General features: G+C 46.5%; 1 protein-coding gene across 10 annotated transcripts in view; it reads left to right on the forward strand.

The window, feature by feature from the left end:
• The first annotated feature begins 15,014 nt into the window (after nucleotides 1-15,014).
• Nucleotides 15,015-24,667, forward strand: part of NAP1L4 (nucleosome assembly protein 1 like 4) — a 29,527-nt gene continuing 19,874 nt past the window's right edge. For 4 of the 10 annotated variants that reach the window (XR_013956782.1, XR_013956783.1, XM_080617323.1 and 1 more), the window contains exons 1-6: nucleotides 15,015-15,169; nucleotides 18,915-18,946; nucleotides 20,817-20,878; nucleotides 22,313-22,412; nucleotides 23,512-23,653; nucleotides 23,762-23,848. Coding sequence is in view for 8 of the 10 variants with exons in the window: in XM_080617323.1 (XP_080473449.1) it covers nucleotides 15,077-15,169; nucleotides 18,915-18,946; nucleotides 20,817-20,878; nucleotides 22,313-22,412; nucleotides 23,512-23,653; nucleotides 23,762-23,848 (516 nt within the window). In the remaining 2 variants the exon portion in view is untranslated. Of the gene's footprint in view, nucleotides 15,170-16,988; nucleotides 17,030-17,125; nucleotides 17,454-17,761; nucleotides 17,824-18,914; nucleotides 18,947-20,816; nucleotides 20,879-22,312; nucleotides 22,413-23,511; nucleotides 23,654-23,761; nucleotides 23,849-24,667 lie in introns of those variants that run through there. The other 6 variants (XM_080617322.1, XM_080617320.1, XM_080617324.1 and 3 more) reach the window with 6 other exon arrangements.

Here is a 24,667-nt window from a genome sequence, read left to right on the forward strand (position 1 = left end):
AGTCATGACAAGCAGTGAAGGGCTGCAGAGCAGATGGAGAAAAGCCCCCAGACAGGCATCTTTCGCGAACCACAGCCCACTGGGGCACCTGCACCCGGGACTGCTCTTCCCCCACCACAATGCTTCTGGGGTATGAAATGTCATGAGAAGGGTCTGGTATTGTCTTTTTAATCTTACTCTTGTTCGCAGCCCCCGAGGGAGCGGTAGCACATGGCAACTGCTTTTCCCTCTTTCTTCTGTCATCTGTCCATGTTTCCATGACACACTCACCCTGAGGCTGTCAGACCCAGCTGCCAGCCCCGAGGGCATCTCCGCCTGGCTAAAGGTAATGAGCAACTGGGCAGAGGTTATTTTCAGAGGATGAGACATTTGGATTTTACAGAGAAAGGGCATGCCCAGAGAACTGTAGGATCAGCTCTAGTCAAAGGCTGAGAATGCTGGCAGAGAGCAGCAGGAAGGCAGGGAAGAAATGAGGGAGGACAGGCTGAGCTTTGGCTGTGCAGAGGTTGGCTGGCAGGCCTCTGTGTAGTTAATGCAGCTACAAGCCAGCCTGCTTCCACGTAGCTGCCATGCGCAAACAAAGCACACTGGAGTCTACTAGTGTCAGCTCTCTGTGTGCTATGCCATTTCCAAGTCTTGATCCCTTCCATCAGCAAGCACCCCGGACAAGCCCATGTTTCAGGAGCGACTGCCACTGGGACCTCTGCTCCAAAGGCAATTCTTGTGCGTTCTTGAATTTCCTTCATGAAGGGAATTCTTGTCATTTCCTTCATGAAGTGGCTGTCACTTTTCCTTTATCTGCATTTGAGAAGACTCTTCTCTCCTGGAGTGTAGTCAGCAACCAAGAGACACAGAGCCTTCGTAACAGCCTCAAGAAAAACTGCTTTCCAGACCCAATGCTGCTCTCCTTATTCATGTCTCTGGCTCTTCTGGAATCAGGAAGATGTGGATCCAAACCCTCACCCTCATCCAAACCCACAGACTGAGAAGTGAAACCAAGACCATCGATATGCCAGGAGAGTGTGCTCCATCAACTGGAGTATTATGATAAAAGTGGGTACCACCCTGAACCACTGCAGGTGCAGAAACCCAGACATGCAAGTGTGGATGAAATACGCTCCAACAACCTAACAAAACATCTCTGGAGATCCAGAGGCTCAGCAGGCTCAGGAGGCCGGGTGCACTCAAGTTCTCCCACAGGACTGATGTGGGCACATGCAGGAGCAGATCCAATCTCTTGGGCAATAGAAATAAAGCACCTCCAGAGTGTATTTGTGTTCAGCATTAGGCGGCAGCCCAAGCAGAGCTGGGGTGCTTGGCAGCACAGGGCTGGACTAATTTCTGCAGACGTCATGCTTCAAGCTCGCAAGCGTCATTTGAATCTCGTCCCCGGCTAGGAACCTCTTCCAGGTCCTGCCCTGCTGCTTCCTGTGCCAGACGCTGACATACTGGTGCATTCCTTACCCTGCACACTTTCTGTGTTCTATGGGAATTCACTACCGGTAGCAGAAGCAAAAATAAAGGTAACCAAAATAAGATCTGCTACAAGAAGTATTTGAGCTTTGTAGGCGCGAACACATGGCAGAAATGAGTGAGTAAGGGGAATCTTCTGGCTGTGCTGTTCTCCGGTGCGTGTGCTCGCATCTGCATTTTTGCTTGAACTCTTGTCATCTTCACTAACTATTACAGTAGGTTCAAAAGCAAGCATAATGTTTAAAGGGCTCTCAGCAGTAAGAAACAACCCACGGGTTTCTATTCCTCTGCTGCACTAAGAGTAATTCGCTTGTCAGAAGTCACACTGCTCTCCTGATCAGCTGCTTCTGCAAATAGAGAGAAACCATATCGCGTGCACACAGAAAATCCCCAAGTCACTTCTCTATGTTCTGATTGATCTTCTCCGTGTTCGAGCAGCGAGAAGCCGGGGGGCTTGCACGGGCTTTGCTGGTCAAGAGTTTATGCCATCAGGCGTAAGTAGCAGGAAATAAAGCTTAGGAATATAATGATCTAACAAAATGTTTATCAAGTGCCACTACTGCTCCTACCCAAGCGGTGCCTCAACCGACCATGCCGAGACGGTGCACATCCTCTTTTCAAGCCCTGCTGAGGTCCAGGTGGGTATAAGGGACTTAAACAAACAGAGCAGTTGTGACCTTACGCTGCCACTTACATGTTATCGTGAAGGCTGTGCCTGTCACAGGCACTGGCCCAGCACTGTGGCATTTGGTTAATACAGCCTGGTGCATTGAGCACAAACCTCTGTCTCATCTCTTGATCCTCTGCAGTACCTCACTTCATCACAGGCATCTTACAGTCCCGCAGACACCTCTGTACTGGCATTCCTCTCCCCTAACCATAGGTAACTGCTGTGTATGTTTCTACATCTAAGCTTGATACCAGGGCTTCCAGGACAGTTCAAGGGTCTGCAGTCACGGATTGAAGACCGTTGGTTGCACGGTCCACACAGACAGCGAAGTCAACAGCACCGCCTCTTAACAGCCACATACGGTCGGATGACTACAGTCCTTTGGCTTCAACGGGACGCAGTGTTAAGCTTTTATTCTGTAGACTTCTGAAGCCAGGGGAGTTGAACCCCAGCCTCAGAAGTCCACACACGCTATTTCTGGCGGGAGTTAGGTCTCCTATGCAGTTTGAGGCACCAGATCTCCACAGTCTTGGCTGGCCCCAGCTAGCTGATGTCATGGCTTACTGATGAATTAAGGGCTAGGTACGATCTAAGTTGGATGCCAGAAGCAGTACAGCCGCACACGTTGCCTTCCTTGACGTAGACACCAAGGAAGCCAACTCCAGCATGAAGCCCTGAAGCCCCTTCCTGCGCTGTGCTCTTTACCAATACCACTGCAATACTCACAATCAGAAAACAAGGGCAACACCACGGGCAAGCTCCCTGCTTTTAGCAGGGAGTTGAGAGCTGTCCCTCACCGCCTGCTGCTGTCACCACCCCTCCCACCCAGGTGCCAATTTGCTGTCACCTTCAGCAGCAACCGAGCACCCTCCTCCTCCTGCTGCACAGCCCAGCTCCCCCAGCCCCACTGTGGGGCCACAGGCTCCCCTAGCAGGGGCCATCGGGGCCACACAGGGCTCGTGGAGGCGCCAGGGGGAGCGCAGCAGCTCAGGTTGCTCAGACCCTGGGGATGAGGAGCAGGGGGGTGGCCAGGGGCTGTTTTCAGCTCCTTCAGTGACACGTGGCCACAGGCCAAGGGCAGATCCCAAGCCAGGGTCCCCCCACTCAGGCCACACAGGTGCTCTCCTGAGCATCACCCTTCATTGCTGCTGCTGGGAGCTACTTCCTCGCCTGCTGGGGTGCCGGGGCACTGGGAGTCAGCCGGTGACCCCCGGTCCTGCCTGGCTGCCGGGTTGCTGCATCCATCCTGCGGGGCTGGAGGGGCGGGTGAGGCCGGTGCACCCGGAGAAGCTGGCTGTGGGATGAGGCTGAGCTGCGTTCCAGTGGGCCCGTGGTGCCTGGGGCTGAGGGGCAGGGGCCAGCCCTGCGGCTCTCCTGCCCCAACAGCTCTGTCTTGTGCTGGGGAGGAGAGAACGGGTTGGCTAAAGCATGGGGCTGAATTCAGCATCCCCAAGCAACCCTCTATACCCATCTCTCCTGGGGAAACTGAGGCATGGATCCCCCCCCAGATGCTCAGCATCACCCTCCCAACCTCAGTCACCCCCACCAGATCCCTTCTTTCTTCATCCCTACATTGCGGGGGAGCAGGGTGGATGGCTGGAGTGCCTGTGGGCTGCTGGGCTGCACAAGCTGGAGGCGCAGGCTGCGCTGCAGCAGGGGTGTGAGGGTGTGCTGGCCCCCACACTGCCGTGGCACGGTGGGGTAGCTGCATGCAGCCGTCCGCTCCCTGCAGGATAGGGTATGGGAGCACTCAGCACCCAGCACGCAACTCAGCACATGTGGCTTCAGCGCCACTGAGAGAGAGACGGGGCAGCACAGTGGGGAGGCTGTAAAACCCCCCAGGCCCAGGGCAAGCACAGCTGAGCCTCTGTGGCACATCTCTGCTCCCCTGCCCTGCCCTGCCCAGGGAGCAGAGCCCTTTACCCCGACTCAGGGAAGGACTCTCCCTTGCTGGGGCAGGGCCATCATGCACCCCAGGGATGGGGATGGGGATGGGTCCCGTGTCCCCTACCTGTGGGTTTGCTCCACCTTTAGAACAGGCTGGGACTGTGCAGTGACGTGAGGGACCAGCCGTGGAAAGGGCGGGATGGGCGGGATAGGCCTGGCGAGGGCAAGAGCCATCAGTGGGTGACAGGGGACAAATGACCCACTCTGGCTCGTGGCAGCACCCCAAACCCCACAGGCTTGTACCTCACGGCATCCCCTGCCCGCTGCTCTCAGCGAGGGGTCCTAATCCTCCCGCTGACGGGCAGGCCTGTGGAGGGTGCTGGGCAGGATCGGACCCTCGCAGGCAGACACCCCGAACCCCACGCCTGGTCTGGAGCACCACCAGCACCCATCTCCCCCCATCCCACCCATGCAGACTCCTGATGCGCCTGTGCTGGGTGGTACTCACCAGCCAGGCACCCGCCCGCTGAGTTGCCTGTCACAAGACAGGCACTGGAAATCCACCAGCAGCTGCCTGGGGAGGGCAGAAAGGGCTGGGTGAGTTGGGAAACCTGGTCTTGAGCCTGGTTTCTCCCCCCCAACACCAACAAGGTCCCAACCTGCTGGCTGGTTACAGAAGAAAGGGGTCAGGATGAGGGAGAGTGGTTGGTTGCGGGCTCCCTCCTGGCAAAAAGCTCCACCTCGTCTTAGGCACAGGAGAATCCACAGAGGGGAGCGCCCAAAAACCCCCAATGCCGTGGGAACCACTGGCCATGGGCACCCAGAGCACCGTGGGCACAGGGGATGCAGGCAAGGACAAAGCAGGAACAAGGTGAGTGCTGTCCCTATTGCACTCACTTCCTAATCCCAGCTGCATCGTCAGCTTCCCTTGGTGGTGCCATTTCCTTGAGCTGCTCGAGGCTGCTCTTCCAGTGTTCATCCAGCTGCTGCTGCAATGGCCCCAGCTCCAGGCGATCCAGCTGCAGACAGACACACTCCCTCAGCCAGCTGCTCCGGGATGGGACACTGCATCCCCAGGGACAAGCCAGGAGCAGGAATCCTCAGGAGGATGCTACCTTGGGCCAGGCCTGCCTTACTGGGCCAGTGGCCATAGGCTCTCAGTGCTAGCAGGGCATTTGCAGCATGGCTTGAATCTCCCTCTATGCTGCAGACCTTGCAAGACAATACGGGGGGGAGCAAGGAACTCCCCCACATAACACCGAAGCACAAACAGCCGGGCACGGTCCTGGCAGCCCCCTCCCAAGTCCCCCATGCTGCCATCTCCCTAACTGGCTCTTCCCTGGCAGCTGCCTCACCGCCTGGCCCCTCTTCCTCCTCAACACCAGGGAGTCCACCAGCCCCTGCAGCTTCTCATAGCGCCGCAGAAGCTTCCCCAGACGCGCGCTGGTGTCGCTGCTGCACATGGGGCATACTGCCTCCTCCTGCCCCGTGCTCTCCATCACTCTCAGCTCTTCCAGCTGCAGAAGGGGAAGAGGAATCGCCTCTGAGACGGGACAGATGCAGCCAACAATCCCAGGTGCCACGGAGGCTCCATGGCCCCAGCCAGCCACGGGATGTGGCTGGGAACCCCACCAGGACCACCTCAAAGAGCCAGCGGGTGGTGGGAGCTCCCCACACACCTCACCTGCTCCTGCTCCTGCTCCTCCTCGGCCGTCTGGGTCACCAACTGATCCAGTGCAGCCTTGCTTATTTGCTCCTGCTCTGCCAGATCCTTCACGTCCCGCTTTACCTCCTGCGGTGTGGACCTGGCCAGCGAGACGGGGGCACAGGCAGGCTTAGTCTTCACAAGCTTAGTTGCTCGGGGGCATCCCTCACCCCCCAGCGTGGGATGCTCCCAGCCCTCCTGGGCTCCCTTGCAGCCCCACAGGGAACGAAACCCTCTCCTGTCCTTTTACCCCAGGGGCAGGCTGAGTTGGTTGCTGAGGTCCATTTGCCAGCTGGCTCTGGCCGCCTCCAGTTTGCCAAGGGCACTCTCCAGCTTCCTGATCTGGGAACGGCAGTGGGGGCAGAGTCAGGGCATGGCCCCTGGGTCATCCCAGCACAGGGGCTCTTCAGCTGCCTCCTCCGTGCCCAACTCTCCCAGCATCCCGGCATCTCCCTCGCGGACTCCTCACCTTCCCCTTCTCTCCCTGCAGGTCACTGGCCAGGCCCTGCAGGGATGACACCTGGCCCTGGAGGTCACCCAGCCTGTTGGCAACGCTCTCCTGGCCTAGAAGAACATGGAACAAGGGGACACACTGTCAGTGAAGGGGTCTCACCCTACGGGCCAGGCTCGGAGCACAGCGAGCTCCAGACCCAGCATTTCAAACACCCCCCACAAGCCTCCTGGAGGAGCTCCCACCTCCCTCCTGGAGGAGCAGGCGCAGCTTCTCCAGTTCAGTCCGCTCCAGCCTGGTGCCTTCGAGCTGGGCCACCTGCTCCTTCAGGGCAGCACAGAGGTGTCTGAGCTGCCCAATCTGCTCGACAGCCTCCACCGTCTCCACGTAGCACTTGCAGGCATTGTGGTGGGCGCTGCTGGAGCGCGAGGGCAAGGCCAGCTCTCGCATGTGGGACGTGGCCCTGGGCTCAGTGCCGAGTGGGATCTCGAATCCCTGGGCTGTCGGCAGGAGAGTCCCTGCTGCCAGGGGGCCAGCCTGCTGAAGCTGTGTGCTGAGCCGCTCCCCTGACGTGGGGGCCTGAGTGACGCTGGACTCCAGCTCTGTCCCCAGGGCGGTGGTCTGGGTGCCCGTGGACTCCGGCTGTGCTGGCTGTGACCCCGAGCTGGTGGTCTGCACGTCCTGAGACACTGTTTGCAACATCGCTCCGGTGCTAGCATCCCTCCTCTGATCTGAGAGAACGCCTGCCTGCTGCTTAGGGGCCGTTAGACCTGTCCCTGGCTCCTTCAGCCCCACCGAGCTGTCTCTAGACCCCAGCACCGAGCTTGCCCCATGTGGGGTGTCCACATCTGAAGTGGGAGACGTGGTGGTGGCAGACTGGTCTCCTTCTTCTTCTCCTCTGGGTCTTCCTCCATCTTTACATCTTTTGGAGGAGGGACAGGAGGGTGACAAAGAGGGTTTTCCCCCTTTGTTTGCACTGACGAAAACCCCCATTGCCAGGCGATGCCCCGCGACCCTCTCCCGTCAGGGGAACCTGAGCACCCGGCAAGGCGAGCTGTCCTGCCGAGGAGGGCAGAGCTACGTGGTAAAAGCAGCACAGGTTTTACTCTCTCCCTTAGACGTGGCAATAGTGGGGGGGAAGGCTGCTGCTGACGGCACCACCACACACATTTTGAGCACCTCGCTCCAGAGCAAAGAGCTGCACAAGCAGGAGAAAGCAGCACAGCTGCTGGACACAAGCTGCCACACAACCCGAGGAAGGAGAGGACTCCAAAACATCTTGGAAGCAGTCACCCAACAGACAAGTACTGACCGAAAGAATCCTCAGGAACATCTTTTCCCGCGGAAACCTCCAGGTCCGACCATGCCAGAGAACCGACACCTCCCTCCTGCGGTGAGGCACTCGAAGAATGAGGGTGGGCAAGCCGGAGGCAGAACTTGACAAGCCTTGCTCTTGTCAAGGAGATGAGAGATTCATTTTCAGCCATTAAAGAGAGATTTGCTCTGTGTAGTTTTCTTTCCCGAGCCGGGAGGACTGAATTCCAGCAGGGAGCAGGCATGAAGAGATGGGGACAAGATGCACCGGGGCAGGAAGCTCACCCTCTTATGAGGGATCCTACGCCTTCACTTCAGGAACTGGCAGAGCTTTAGGCTCAGGAGCCCCACGGACACCCCCAGGGACTAGTCACGCTTTCTAGACAGCCCTCAGGGCTGGCAGAACCTGCAAGACCCCTAAACCAGCACGGGGCCACCCCAGCACAGTGAGACAGCATCAGCAAGGGAAGGACCTTGGGGCAGAAGGGGAAGCCCTGAGCTTCGATGCTGACAGGGTGGCAACCAAGGCCCACGCTCTGTCAGGCCAGGCAGATGCTGTGTCCTTGCGTCCACCAAGCCCCAACCCACCCTCCCCCCACAACCGTTGGGACCCAGTGAATGCCGGGTGCCAGTTTTCCTAAAGCAGGTAGGGATTTTGAGTCATCTCCTGGCTTCAGGTTCGCCAACTGCTTCTGGCTTCTAGTCAGGGGAAGGGGCGAAGCGAAGCCTGAGGGGAACTCGGGTTGTGGTGCTGACTATGACCCAGGGGACACCAGCTCAACCCTCTGGTCACGGGGGCTGTGATTCCACAGGTACGACTCAAACACAGCCTAGTAAAAGCGAGCCCGAGTGGCGCAAGAGCAGGCAGCAAGCCCTGACCTTACTTCTGGCAGGTCTGTCAAGCAGTTGGGACAAAAGAGCAGTGCTGCTCACATCTTGAACACTGGCTTCCAGGATGAAAAGCGTGGTCCAGTATTAGCTCAGAACAAGGGGAGGGCTTGAACACATCTGCAAGAACTTCATGCGCTCCAGTGGATGCATTCCATAATCCTCTCAGCACAGGACTCTGCTCCTGCAACAGGCTGAATAGCCATGCTATGCTCAGAGAGTACAGTCAGGATTTGTTCCTAGCACTTGGAAAACTCATAACCTCAGAGTATGCAGTTGCCCAGTACTCTGTCAGCTTCAGTCAGATGCTTAACAATAGTGAGAAGTCTATTATGTAAATGTGTGGCATTTTACGACAGGGACTCAAGTTGCTGAGGAGACTCAAATCCAACTTAATACAACCAAGCCCTTTTTATCCCCCTGTTCGGTACCTTCTCAACCTTGATTCAGAGGAAAGCTCCAGGAACAAACTTACCTACAAAGTTTTCAAGTTGATAAGGAGATATTCTTTATTGCAGCACCGGGAGACAAGGGTTATAACTCCTCCTAATGTGTATCACTGTCTTGCTATACAGGCTATTGTTATATAGCCCCTGGGAATACATACATATTCATCAGGCTACACATGAATTACATAATTTTCCAGAAAGTTTCCCGCATGCATACAAAAATGTGGTGATGGTATTTGACAGTCGTTTACTTCTTCCAACAATCTTTGTAACTTCTGGCAGCCTTCGAAGCAGCAGCTTAATTAACATTACAGACATAGCAATAATCCTGTCCTTCTACTTATCAGTTAGTTTAACTACTTCCATCCTGGACATCTGCTACTCCCTGATACTCCCCAGTAGATGTTTACACCTGATTAATGGGTTCATTAACACCACAAACATAGCAATCATCCTGTTCTTCTATTTATCAGTTAGTTTAACTGCGCCCACCCTGGAGATCTGCTAGTCCCAGACACTCCCCATCCCCAGGTCCTGGTTTTCTATTCCGTTTTTCTTACATTTTTTGTACTAAGGTCCTAAGGACCTAAAACTATGTCAACTACCTTCAAGCACCTCAGTTATTTTCCATTACAAAGCCATCAAATTTAACATTACTTAGAACTGATTACATTTTGTGCTTTTGTGCCTCCTTGTCTCAAATCCCCCCTTTTCTGTCCTTTTGCGAATTCTTTTGCAACGATTACCATCTAGAGTCTTTTTGAAATAATTTCCTGTTTCTACTTGATGCTTGATTTCATTTCTTTTTCAATCTTCATAATTTATCATAGATTGTTTACAATACCAGAAGGAACACTGTATGATACCACAAGTAATCAATATCAAATCAATTAATATTACTGTTCCTGCAACCAGTTGCCTCAACCAGGAGAGATTAGGAAACCATGAAGTTAACTTTTTCCATATTTCTTCAAAAATCCAGGGGGTATCATCCTTGGCCATTTCATGAAATATTTTAGTTTGTTTCCAAATTTCCTCCAGATGTGTTTCAATTCTGCCACTTTGATCTATGTAGTAACAGCAACTTTCATTGATTATGGAACAAACCCTTCCTTGTGAAGCCACTAACATGTCTAGAACCATTCAGTTTTGTAATACCACCTTAGATAGGGTAGTTATCTATTCTTGTTCTGCTTGGATTATATCAATGGTTTTACTTTCTATTTTCTCTATGGTTGCTGAGATATTTACGATTGCCTTCTCTAATTCACTTACTCCCAAAGATGGTATTAGCCATCTCACAAAACTATGAAATGTGGTGTTCCATTCAGCAATAGCGTTAAATCCTCGCTTAATCAGTTTAGCAAAACTTCTAACCCAGGTTCCAGGAGGATATATGTCAATAATAGTAGGATTGGGTATCACAGCACCTAAGATGCATGCCCCCTTCCAGTTGGGGGGGTAGGGTCTTATAAGCATTTTCTCCACATAACCAATACCATCCTTTCCCTTCAGGAACAGGCCACCGCTGAACCACGATACCATCTATATTAATAGTGTGATTGCAATTTGAATAGTGACTTACACCTGTGGCATTTAAACAAACAATCTCATACTCCGGTTCCTGGTGTAATGCATCTTTGTATAAGGTATAATATTCTTTACTTGGATTAGGATTAACTATCCCAAATCTTAACCTTTCCCTTGGATATAGGGTGCTAGTGTTCATCCACAAATTAGTCCGTGAGATAGTGTTGGGAATTGGAACACCAATTAATGGTAGGTCCGGATTGTCTCCTGATTTAGGCAACTGTGCACACACCCAACAGTCACTATGATTAAAAACCTTAGTAACATTCTCCACTAATTTCAGGTATAAGTTTTCGTCCCAAGCTGGTACGCCAGTTACCATATAAATCCTAATTATGACCGATGCAGTTTCATACATAAGGGTCCTGAAGGTTTGGTCTGCCATGTCTTCTCTGGTTCTGGTGCTTTCTTTATTCTTGAATAATGTATCCAAGCAGGTTGTTCCTTTATCTTCACTGCTGTAAAGGTAGTCAATAATATCTGGTACGGTTCACTCCACTTCTCCTCTAGAGGATCTCCTGAAAAATTCTCAACATAAACCCAGTCTCCAGATCTAAAAGGGTGAATCGGATAATCCAAGCCTCTTGCTCTTGTCCCTAATATTCTCTTATTTATTTCTTCTAATTGTTTTCCCAGATTGACCAGAAACTCTCAGAGACAGCCTTCTCCCACTTCCAGAAGACTTTCTCCTTTAAACTGGAACAGATATGGTCTTCCATATAAAATTTTACATGGCCTAGTCTCTTCTTTCGACTGAGGTTTAGTTTGAATTCTTAGTAGAGCCAGTGGTAAAGCTTGGTACCAATATAAATTCGTTTCCTGACATATTTTACTAATCTGTTGTTTGATCAGACGGTTCATCTTTTCTACTTGACCACTGGCCTGAGGCCTGTATGGAACATGTATTGCCAATCAATTTCTAATTTTTTTGCTAATTTCTTGTAACAATTTTGCGCTAAAATGCGAGCCTCGGTCAGAAGAAATTTCCTCTGGTACTCCAAAACAAGGTATTATATCGTTTAACAATGTTCCAATTATTTGTCTTGCATTATTTATTCTACAAGGGAATGCTTCTGGCCACCCTAAAAAGTATCCGTTAACACCAACAAATATTGAAAACCTCCTTTTCTCGGTAATTCAGAAAAATCTATTTACCAGTGCTGCCCTGGATAACTTCCTCCCCCAGTTGTACCAATTTGATTTCTATTTTCAATTTTAGGATTATTCTTGAGAGAGAGCTGACATTGTCACTAATTGAACTATGGTATATAGATTCCTTCCTACAATTTGTTTGTCTAAGTATTTATACAAAGAGTTGCTACCCCAATGAGTTTCATTATGTTCCTCCTGAACTAGCTTCCAGAGTTGATTACAGGGAATTACAATTCGCCCATCAGGTATCTGAACCCAACCCTCTTTGTTTTCCTGTCCTTTGAGATCTTAAATCAATTTTCTCTCCTCCTTTGAATATCTAGGTTTAGATTTCTCAATTGTTAGCTTGCCATCAGGGATTAAGGACATGATTTTAGATTGTTCAGCTGCTTCTTTGGCTTCAAAATTGGCCAAATTATTTCCAATTTCCTGATTAGTTAGCTTGTTGATGCCCTCTACAATACATAATAGCTACTTCCGCAGGTAGCTGAACAGCTTCCCGTAGTTATGTCTGCAGCATATCCAGTAGATATCTGCAGCATGTTTAATCTGTTTCACCTGTGTGTTCAAAAGTCCTTGTTCTTTCCAGATGGCACCATGTGCATGGACCACACCAAATCAGTATTTAGAATCAGTCCAAATATTTATCCTTTTGTCTTTAGCCAATTCCAGGGCTCTCGTTCAGCATGTTCCAGAGGTTTTTCTTTCAAACTGCTTGGCTTGAATATACCGTCTTTATAGTGGCCAAGCAGTGGTGTGTTAGTAGTTCTGTTGGTTGTTCCTGCAAAAAAGATGCTGTATTGACAACATTAGTGACCACAATTTCTATATCATCTTGCTCCACAAGGGTGGCCTGGTATTTTAAAAAACATGAAGGAGATAACCAGTGGGCTTTTTTCTGTTCCAAGACTGCTGATAGAACATGGGACACTAGTACAGTAATCTTTTGTCCCAAGGTAAATTTGCGAGCCTCTTCAGTATTCATGACAACTACCGCCACAGCCCTTAGGCATCCAGGCCATCCTTTGCTCGCTTCATCCAGCTGTTCTGAAAAATATGCCACTGCCCTCTTATAGGGTCCTAATTTCTGAGCAAGGACCCCCAAAGCTATTCCCTGTTCTTCATAGGAATATAGCCAAAAGGATTTAGTCACATCCAGAAGTCACAGAGCTCCAGCTCTCATTAGCTCTGTTTTAAATTTCTAAAAGCCCCCCTCTGCTGAATCAGTCCATTCCAAAGAGGGAGTATTTCCCTTTAACAGTTCATATAGTGGTTTTACCAGAACACCATAATCATGCGTCATCCAGTCATTCCCGGGAACGTCCGGAGCTCCTTGATGGTGGACAGTCGTGGAGTTTGACAAATAGCTTCTTTTCTAGTGGTTCCAAGTTCTCTCTGTCCTCCTGTTATTTCATATCCTAGGCAGGAAACTTGGGTTTGAATTAGTTGGGCCTTTTGTCCAGATACTTGATAACCATGAAGTCCCAGAAAATTCAATAATCCCACCATTCCCTGGACACATTCTTCCTTTGTCTCTGTGAACATAGGTCATCCACATATTGTAACAGAGTCCCCGTCTGAGTGGGTGGTTTCCAAGATTGTAGTTCCAGTGCTAACTGATTTCTAAAAATCGTTGGACTGTTTTTAAACCCTTGAGGTAATACCATCCAAGTTAATTAGGTTTTCCTTACTGGAAATACAGGATTTGCCCATTCGAAAGCAAATAAATTCTGGTTTCCTTTGGCCAATGGTAAGCAAAAGAAAGCATCCTTTAAATCCAAGACGGCAAACCATCTCTGATTATTCTTCAATTTAGTCAATAAGGTATACGGATTAGCTACTACTGGACGAATATTCTCTGCAAATTTGTTGATTGCTCTGAGATCTTGAACCAATCTGCAACTTTATTTCTTTACTGGCAAGACAGGAGTATTATATTCCAATTCACATTCAATTAATAATTTATATTTTAAAATTTATAATTTATTTTTTTTTTTAATTCCCTTTGATCCTCCAATTTTAAGGGATATTGGGCTACACAGCATCTGCTGCTTGCAAGTTGTCATACGAACAGCAGCCAGGCTCTTAGGGAAGTTTTGTTGGTTTTCTTCTTTCTTGAAGAGGAAATTCTAGCCGTCTCTAGATGAGGAAATAATGCTGGAAAGCCTAACAGCTGCATTTTCACCAAGAAGCTCCATGTGACACAGCAAAAAGGGTGGGCTTTATTTTGTTGTTGTTTCTGTGCTTGGTTTTGTTCGTTTGTTTTTAACAGTAAACATTCAGCTCCGATTCACATTTTACCTCTGGCAGTTTAAGTCTTAGCCATGCGGATTGTGAGAAACCTGCTCAGCAATCAAAATTTCACAGCCGGAAATTGTGAAGCAAAGAGCTTTTCAATAGCAGCATGCCGGGTGCATCACCTACAGACAGATGAGCACTCCCACTCAGCGGGTATTTACAGTTCATATACCTTTCTAGGTTTCGTCTCCTGCTTATGCCTGCCCTCTTCTGAGAGATGACTGACATTTTCCGCAAACCCAAACCCCTCCCCTCTGATGGCTCTCGGCGGGTCTCTGGTGGTCGTAGGGAGGAAGGCTTCGAGTCTTCCTCACAAATGAACTTCTGAACTTTGCTTCTGGCGCATGCGTTCAAGCCTTGCAGTTACATAAACTCCTTATCTGTATTGTGTACAGATATTCCTATCACCGACCGCAGACTCCCTTGTCTGGGGCCCACAACCTGGAACTCCATGCCCTACAGACTTTCCTTTCTGCCTATAGCTCGCTCCTAACAAAACCTCCTGCATTTTTCTCACACAGATGATATGCTGAGAAACTTTCTTAAAACCACGGTCGCATTATTAATGCAACCAAACCCCAGCCGTTCAAACACACGCACGTGTATGTGCTAAGACTGTAAACCTCGCGGTGCAGGCAGGCGACCGAGCACAACGCTAGCACTGCTCAGTCCCTCTTTGGAAAGCGGCACGGCATTTTAAGCGCCTCGGAAACTGCATTTCCCAGCCCTCAGCACGGCTTGTCGGCACCACAGAGGGCCTGGCAGAGGCGGCGGGAGATGCCGGGATCATCGCTCCTCGGCACCCTAACGCACGTTCAACCCGCCGCCCCCTCCTTCCAAGCCTCAGCGGGCACCGAACCGCCAGGGCCGGGGCACCGATCCCCGGGGCAGCTGCCCGGGCTGGTTAAAGGACACAGCGCGAGGTCACCCCTCCCCCGCAAGGGGCCTTCCCGGCGCGTGTCGGGAGCGCGGCCCGCAGCGCGTAACAGCCGCTACGCCCGCCCACCCTCCCCCCCCGCGCCGCATCACGCGCTCGGCCCGCTGGCCGCCAGCCCCGCGCGCACCCCCGCCCGCTCCCTCATTGGCTGAGGGCCGCGCTGTCGGATAGTCAACATGGCCCTCGTGCGGCGTGGCCGCCGTGGTGCTGCTACTACCAATCGCCGACGCCTTTGCTGAGGGAGGCGCTCGCGCTTCGGCCAATGGGAGGGGGCTTTGTTGTCGGCGGCGCAGCCCCTGTGAGGAGCCTGGCGGCTGGCGCTGCTGCCTCAGCGGGCGCGGGGGGACGCCAGCAGGTGAGGGCGTGGCGGTGTCGCTGCGCTGCGCTCCCGGCCTCCGAGCGCGGTAGCGCGGTGGGACTGTGGGGCGGCCCGAGCCGGCCGTTGTGACCGCAGCGTGGGGAGGGGACGGGGGGGTGTGCGGCGGCCTTTAGGGCCTGCTCTGGGGTGGAGCTTGATGTCGGCCGGAGCCGCCTGGCGGGAGGGGCGGGCACGGCCCGGCTCGGCCTGGCATGGCACCATTTTAAGGTTGGCTTGAGAAGTTAGGACTGAGAGAAAGGGGAGTCTCTGTTACTCTGGGTCAGACGGAACAGGGACGCATCGGTCCCGGCCACACGTATGGCCGCTCTGGCCTGCTCTGAGGAGCCTGGCGGCGAGCCCTCATTTGCCCGCCCTCCCGGGGAAGCGGGGAGGAAGCGGGTGGGAGGGCCGTTTGTTGTTTGTGGTGAACGGTTTGTCTCCCCGTGGTGCTCGGGTTGAGTCAAACCTGTAGCTGCTTAGGTCAGGTGCAGTTCTGTTGCTTCACTTCATCCATGATCATGTGTTACCTCAGCGCAGTGAGGGAATTTGGGGGTTCAGTTTTTCCTTTCGAGGTCCCCGATGGTTGTTTACCGTATGTAACACCAGCGTTTGTAGGATTTGTCTGACTCCATTCCTGTAACATATGCTTACGAAGTTTCAAAATAAAAAGATGGGGAGACAAGTATACGAGTTATAGGTGGAAGGAGAACCATTAGGCAATTTTTATAAAGCTGTCTCTAACCAAAATAGTATTTCCTGAAGAAAACTGCTAAGATGAGTTTAAGTGTTGCTGATGTTCAGGGTTCGGGGAACTGATTAATGAGTTTCTTTCTCTAGACTTTTTTGTTTTTCATAATTGCTTCTAATTTTTCTTTTTTTTAAAAAAATAAAGTATCAGACTATTGTAATTCTAAAGCAGAAGTAATAACTTTCCCTTCTTATTTGTTGTAGTTACAAATAAACAGTGACAGTTGTGGGTATAAGCCTTCCTGTGAGCTCAAGAGGCCATTAGTTTCGTGCTTCATGTTCTGATTGTGTTCAGGAGGTTTGTAAAACAAGATGTGGGCTTTTTTAGTAGGGAAAACTTAACTCTGTATGCACTTCTGTTTATGAATTTTTCTTGCCACTAAATGTACTGACTTTTTCTTTAAAGTGGTATCCTTCAGGATATTGCTTGTGCTTATAATGAACTTTTGCTATCTTAGTTTGGAACTGATATCATCTAGTTTGCATCATCTATCTTAGTGTGCATCAAGTTTACATTTTCTTGCTGTTTTAAGTGACTAATTGTGTGCAACATTTGTGCTAGGCATATTGCAGCGGCCTGCTTTGTTTGGCAAGTGGTTAATGTAGTCCCCTGTTTCTGAAAGCTTCATGTCTGCATTAGGCATACGAAAACAGTTAACTGTCCAGAAGAAATAAAGATATAAATCTGCCCTTTTATTGGTGGTGGTAGCAATAATAATAATACCTTACACTATTATTTTATTGGAGTTCTGGTAGTTTTGTGTTTGTTTTTTTTTCTTTTTCTTGAATGTCTGCAAATTGAGCTCACTTTCTTGGAAAGTAGCTAAGGCAGTAAATGTGAAGGTTCAATGCTTTGCTGCTGCACATTTTCAACAGGTGTGCATTTAACTTTGTCTCTTTAAAATCACCCTTCTCTCTCCTCCACTGCCCTCACCAGCCTTTACCAAGCAGTCTTCTTCGTGACTGTGGCAGTGAAGTCATTGGAAGGCATCGGTAATGCAACTTGGAATCACAAGCTGTTTTGTAAGAAAGCTGCTGATATATTTATGTACTTCTTTTTACTTTTTAGTTGCTGAAGGAACAGCTTTGAGGAGCAAAACAAGACTTAAAGTATGTATTTGCACCAGGGAATGTTGGTTTGGGGCTTTTGGAAGTTTGGGGTTTTTTTGGTTTGGACTTCTTTTTTTCTCCCTTCTTGGTATTCAGGTGAGTGGCTTTTGTCAGAAGATGCCCAATTCGTGTCTGTTCCTGTGGAGAATTAAAAACTATTCAAGTTACGGGAGCTTTATTCCATGTTTTCCAAAGACGGATGAGGATGGCATGAGAATCTTGTCTTCCCTCTTAGGGCTGAGGACTAATTCTCTGTAGGAAATACAGCACAAACAACTGAGCAGAATCATTTGTATGAGGAGTGAAACACACCTAGTCTACAAGAAGCCTCGTTTGTTTGTTCCTGGAGTTGATTTGTGGTGTGGGCTCATGCTTCTTTTGGTAGATGTTAAGCAAATTTACTTACTGTGTGGAATAATCCAAGGTATAATTTTGGTACTTTTGTAAATTAACAAAGCTTTTCAACTCTACTTAAAGTTGTTGTGAAAGTGTTGCTTTTTCAGTTTGGAGCAGGAATGGGTATTTCCAGATGGGAGAGTGCATGTGATCTCTGGGCCCCCTGCTCTGGCTGCCACTCGAGGTGTCATTAGCACTTAAGTTCTTCTTTGGTAGCCCTGTATTGGAAGCTGGCCTAAATATCAGCCTGCTTGGCCTTTGTAAAATCTCTGAAATCAGACCTGTCAACTCTCATGAATGATGGGAGGTTCTTTTTCTTCTAAATTTTACTTGCAGACTAACATCTACTTTCTTGCAAGCTTGATAGTGGAAAATATCACCTGTGCTTCCTGTGTATGGTATGTAGTGATTACTTGGATTTGTGATGAACTGTTTAGAATGGGGGTGTGGAAAAATAACCAACCTGTATTACTGAAATAGATGTACAGGCTTGGATTTTCACCCCAGTAAAGAAGTAACAGTGGTATAAATTAGACAGTCTGTCTCTCTCTGATTTCTTAGGGGAGCTAATTTAGGTCCTGGGCGCTGGGGTAGCTCTGCTAAACTTGGTTCCAGTCATTGCTTGTACCAAGACTTCAGCTTCTGTGGTTCCTCTTTTTTTTTTTTTCTCACTCCTGATAAATAAATTCAAGGCAAATCTTTGTATAGGGGAATCTGCCTTTGTAGCTGCTGTCAAAAGCCCTTCTTTTGGTAAATAGTTTTCTTTCATCCAGTGTTTTGCTTCTCTTTATCTAGCACCAGTTTTAGTTTGTTATAGTATAGTGCAGCAGAAGCAGCTATTCACAAAAATAGCCCTGATTAGACAGGCAGGTGAGGTGTATTTGTCTGCTAAGGTCACATAAGTAAAAAGTCATTCTGAAGTTATAATTAGAATTAATATATTAATATTTTAAAAAATTATTATATTAATATAATTTGAACTTCCATTGTTTTCAGATTAGGCATAGTAACAGAGCATATGCAGAGATTAAAAATTTGTTATTTACTGTGGTACTGTCAAGGAATTATATCTTCCTCCTTGGCTTTTTTTTTATTATTATTTTTAACTATTTTTTTTTTAGCCAACAGAATGCAGCAGTAGTGATAATTGTGTTCAGACTGTGGTACTTGTCTTCAGAGTGAAGACATATGACCTGGTAGAAGTGGATTAGCATCTGGAATACTTAACCCTTTTAAACTCATTTTTTTCTGTAAAGTGAAAGCACCTAACAGACTTTTTAAAGCTATGAGCAAGTTCCAGTTGGGATTGGGTGTTATGGTAGCCATTCACTTTCCTGTAAGAGATCATGCATGATGAATTTCTTAGAAAAAAACAGTAGCTGTTAATTAATATTGAGGTTTTAAGTGATGACGTATTCTATTTTCATCTGCTGTTGAGGTAAACAAATTACCATCAAAGTATTTTTAAACAATGTATCTCAACTTGCAGGTGGATACAGACAAACAGATGGCAGATAACAGGTATGTTGGGCTGTTTTCTTGAAGTTAAATCAAGGTATTTGGAGCCAACTGTATATCTGGTCTTCTGTGGGAGAGTATTTATTTTACCTATGAAGAATGGATTACCAAACTTGGATAGTCAGAATCATGGAATGGTTCAGGCTGGAAAGGACCTTAAGATCATCTAGTTCCAGCTCCCTGCCGTGGGGAGCAATGACTCACAGTAGACCATGTTGCCCAAGACCCTGTCTAGCCTGGCCTTGGACACTGCTGGGAATGGAGCATTTACCACTTGTTTGGGCAGCCTATTCCAGTGCCTCCCCAGCCTCACAGTAAAGAACTTCTTCCTTTATATCTAATCTGAACTTCCCCTGTTGAAGTTTGAACCTATCACCCCTTGCCCTTATCACTGCAATCCCTGATGAAGAGTCCCTCTCCAGCATCTTTGTAGGCCCCTTTCAGATATTGGAAGGCTGCTATGAGGTCTCCATGCAGCCTTCTCTTCTCCAGGCTGAACAGCCCCAACTTTCTCAGCCTGTCTTCATATGGGAGGTGCTCCAGCCCCCTTATCATCCTCGTGGCCCTCCTCTGGACTTGCTCCAGCAGCTCCCTGTCCTTATGTTGAGGACACCAGAACTGTAGCTGTTACCCCAGGTGAGGTCTCACAAGAGCAGAATAGAGGGGTGTGATCACTTCCTTTGACCTGCTGGTCATGCTTTTGGTGCAGCCCAGAATAACATAGTCTTATTTATAAGAATTAAATGGCAATATTTTTTTTCTAACTAGACTGTGTTTCCTTACAGCAAGGACAAAATGCTTACTTCATACAGGAGAAGCTGAGGTTGTAGCGTATCAAATACAGAATTCCTCTGTTCTTGGATTAACATAATTTGTGTTGTCTTAATTCAGTTTTCAGCATTCATATTCAGTGTCTCTTCAAGCCCTCAGAGAATTTAGTCCTCAGTGTTTCTCTGATCTGTATGATTTAAGCATACAGAAGGCAGTGTTACGTTTTCTAGTTTTAATTGCATTTTTGGAATAAATAAGTGGTGTTAAACTGGTATAAATGCATATGTGATGCTGGCCTTTCAGGGGTAAGCTGGATAAGCTAGTCTATCTGATAACTAGTAATACTCAAATACCCATTTTGCCTATATTGTCTCTTTCTTACTTTTGTGTTTGAATAAAGGTTAATTTCAGCAATACCCATTCTGTATTTTGCAACATACAAATTAACAGGAAAAACACGGAAAGAATGGTGGGAATTGGCCCTTTCTGGGCCCTGTGTTTCTTCAGCACAGGAAGTTTCATTGAAGACATTAAGGCAGAGAGGTGGGGAGGGCAGGGTGTTTTCTTAGAGTAGAAGCAAATGTTTTTAACGTTAATCAAAACACTTCCTGTAGAAATTTGAAACAGAGCTTTGATTTCTTATTTATCTTCCTTCCTTACCTGAATCCTTTCTCATGTTTTCCTTCATCACTTACACTAAAAGGGTGTCTTGTATTTTTTGTTTGTGAGTGATGACATCTTCCTGTTCAGAGTGACCCAGTACAGATGAATAGTCAGCCAGGCATTCACTTAATTAGATTAATTTATCTGTCAAGTGTGGTTTGGTTTTGGGCCTTTTTTTGTGTGTGTGTAGTGTTTTATTTCTTAATTATTTTTTTTTTTCTCCTTTTGCATCCTGTTCATCTGAGGAGAACTAGTTTCATATCCAAATATCGCAGTTCTGAGAAGCTTGAAGACATAAATACATGTCTTCTATAAATGAGTATGGTACCAAAACTTGTTCTGTAGTAAACACTGAAGGAATTGAGAATACTTTTGTTCTTAGATGCTAAAGTTTTTATAAAGGGATGCCTTTTTAACGTTATGGTTTTAATTCTTTTAGTAAAACAGAAGATACTGCTTCAGATTCTGTGGAGGCTGCTAAAAATGCAAGCAACAAAAAAGGTAAAAACTGCATGGTAGTAGGTGACACTACAAACGTGTTTTGTACTGTTGCTTTGTATATTGAAGCTTCTTTATCCACAGTTCCAAAATCTTTACAGTCAAAAATACACATACGTTCCCTATTGAAAGCAAAGCAATGGCTTCTAGTTTTAACTGTTCACTTTCTGATGTTTCCATGTTTATTGCAGCCCAGGAGCAAAATAGAGGCTATATTTTAGTGACAGCTAAAGTATTTTTGTGCATGTTGTGGCTAGGATGCTTCTCTATGCAAGTGTCTGATTAAGTTTTCATGTAAATAAGGTTGTATAGACTAGCTTTTAACAACATGTAATCTTTATCAGCATAATTATCAAAATAAGCAGTCACATGTCTGTGCTAGCTCTTTACTGTTTTGTATGTAGGAAAACACATTTTCATAATATATCTTCCTGAGGTTTTTACTCTTTGTTTGGAAGGTCTGCAAGTAGCTGTTGAATAATGTTTTTCAGATAAACCTGTGCATGGAAAAGCTACAGTCCCATTGCTATTAACTCAGATGCTTAAATTTACAAGTTATAATGAAATACATTTCACATACATGGTCATCAAATGTTGTTTAGGTCTCACTACTTAAAAAAAGTAAATAGCCTTTGTGACTGGCAATTGGAAATAACATGTAAACTGGTAGACACCATTGAATAGTTCTTATAGTCAAGTTACATCCAGAAAAAACAACAGCCCAAACAGTACACAAACCCACCTATCAAGTTTTATCAAGTTAGTGTGCTGTGCGTTTTATTGTTTTTTAATGTCTGGGGAGAAGAAAAGTGAGAAAGAATGGAAAGATTTAAAAAGCAAATGTCTTCCCACAGTGCCTGCCATAAAAATGGCCTTCTGTGAACGATTGTGATGATTGAGGGGTCTTGCAGATTGCAGATTGCAGAATATACAATAATATATAAATATATAAAAAATAAGTAGTTATCAAGGAAACAGTTCTAGTGCTATCCTGCTGTGTTGTACAGTGCACAGTTTTCATAATTTTTTCAGGAGTTGGTCTAACTGGAAAACACTTTGGAAGTATAATTCAGTAATTCTCTTGCAAATTTATGTGTGGTTGATAAGCTACAGCTAATATAGAGAGAGAATAGAGAAACTCCTATTTTGCACTTTCTTACATGAAATTTGCTCATGTCATCAATGTGCAGCTTGCTTCTGAAAGCAAAGATTTGACATATTTGCAAAAAGAAAGGCACATTTTATATCACTATCCAATTTTATCTTTTGAAATTTCATCCTGAGGTAATTTTGCTTGAGTTATTAGTTAACAATAGTGGTGCTGTTTGAGATCTGGAAAATAGTATTTTTACTGTGACTACAGTAAGACACACGTTATGACAAAAGTACTACAAATATATTCAGATTTGTTTTAGAAGTGGTTTTTGGTCTTCATAGAAAAGCTGTCAGACCAAGTGATGCAAAATCCACAAGTCCTGGCAGCTCTGCAGGACCGTCTTGACAACACAGCGCTTACTCCTTCAAGTTACATTGAAACGTAAGTACAGGGCATAATAAAAGTTTTGAACAGCTGAAAGCCTAGTAGAATATTATTACTGTGTAATTAAGTTAGGAAATTAGACCAAATGATTTACTTAAGAAGAATGGTTGATTTAAACCATGATTCATGGTGGCCTCCTTCTGGAAGGAAGAGTTAAGTTTCAGTTTACTTACACAACATTGCAAACAATTTTTCTGGTTCAGTATTTTTCTTGGCTATCACTGTTGGGTTTTGGGTTTTTTTGTGGTTTGTTTTTTTCCTTAGAAATATGTGTAGTCTGTTCTGTTCCATTCTCTCCCCTTCTCCATTTGCCTTCTGTGACCTGTCGGGGCGTGCATGTCATTGATTGATAACTTCCATAAGATTCTTCTTCAACATATAGTGGAAAGTTCAGGACCTGTAAATCCCTAGTTCGAAGCTTAGTTTCCTGTTAACTGTAGATGTATAAAATCTTGCCTTTAGCAGATATTTGTGCTTTTATTTCTTGACTAGGAATAGCTGATAGACCTCTCTTTTTTTTGGGGGGGGGGGGCGGGGGGGTGTTAAAAAAATAAAAATAAAAAATCCCCAAACAAACAAAACTCATGCACAAAAAAAAAAACACCCAAAAAAACAAAAAAAAAAAACCCCCCCAACCCCCCCCCCCCCCCCCCAAAAAAAAAAAAAAACTGGTATAAAATTTCTTTTTACCTGACTATATATAACTATTTAATAACTTAAAGTACAGATGGGGAATGTGTACTTTTCTGAGTATGATCCATGAATCAAAACTTTCCTTTGTGAAATCCACAGTTCTTATTTGTCAAGCCCAACTTGGTCTCAAAGCTTAAGTGTAAACCAAAGTATTAATCTCACATCTGTGAACTACACAGGAAGGGTGGTGGCCACAGGAAATGGAACAGAAAGCGCCTTTAAGAACAACGTGGATAGGAGAGGATACTTTAAACTTTCTGAGATAGGGTTTGAAGAAATACTTATGTTTGATACAAGCCTTTTATATAAAGATTGCACTCAGTTACAAGCTTATTTCACAGTAATTTGTTAAATAATGCTGAGGCGACTATCTTTTAATCTGAAGAAATTGTTTGCTTTTTAGTTTACCAAAAGCAGTGAAAAGAAGAATTGATGCCTTGAAACAGCTACAGGTGAAATGTGCCCATATAGAAGCTAAATTCTATGAAGAAGTACATGATTTAGAGAGAAAATATGCAGCACTCTATCAGCCCCTTTTTGATAAGGTGGGAAGACCGTGTATATAATCTTTGTCTCCTTCTAGCTGAGTCATTTCTGTTTGCATATATGTAATTCCACGTTGTCAACTACATTCCTGATTTTTTCCAATACAGAGAAGAGAGTTTATTAATGGGGAAGCTGAACCCACAGATGCAGAGTCAGAATGGCACAGTGAAAATGAGGAAGAAGATAAACTAGCTGTGAGTACAAGTTGGGTAATGACCTACAGATATATCAAATTGTGAGAATTAATTCCTGGACAGTGTTTTCCATTGAAAGACTCATCTTTTGGAAATAAACGTCTTGTAATTAATGTGCTCTTGTGATGAATCACTGCTATGTCCAGTGAAAGCTTTTAAAAGTTTAGCCTTTTTTTTTTTTTTTTTTTTTTTTCCTCATTTGTAATTTGGGTGAATTGAAAAGTTGCCTTTGTTTGCACTGTTCGTAACCTGTTAACAGTATCTTTCTGATAATGGGTTCCATTCCAGTGCTACATGATACCCCAAGGTAATAAAAGGCTGGCTGTTTGTCTGCCTGACTGCTTTATTTTGGGAGACATAATTAGCTTGCTTTTCCATAAATACAGATTAAGCACATCACCTAGTCATAAAATTAAATTAACCTAATAAAATGCATTCTGCCTGGTGGATTCCTACTTGCCTGTTGAGTAGGAGCTAGATTTAGGAGGGACAATATTTGTAGCTGCTTTTACTCTCCTATCATCATTTTTTGAGGTGTATATTCATGGCTTCTCTGTCTCGGAGAAGCAACTTACTTACAGTGCTGAGTTTGCCATTCTGTCAGGCTTTCTTTGCATTTTTTTCCTTAGCATGTTTTCCTCCAGTTTCCTTTGGATACTGTTCTGTAGACAAAGCAAATTGTTTTTTACTGATCTCAAGAGATTTAGCATGACATGGTACTCCATATGCATAAGCAAAAAAAATTTGTTAGGCTTTGTGTAAATACGGCATTGACAAGCCATATTCCATGCAATTATAGGATCAGAACCATGTCTAGGT

This window comes from Psittacula echo (assembly GCF_963264785.1).
Source record: "Psittacula echo genome assembly, chromosome: 5".
Classification (NCBI taxonomy): Eukaryota; Metazoa; Chordata; class Aves; order Psittaciformes; family Psittacidae; genus Psittacula; species Psittacula echo.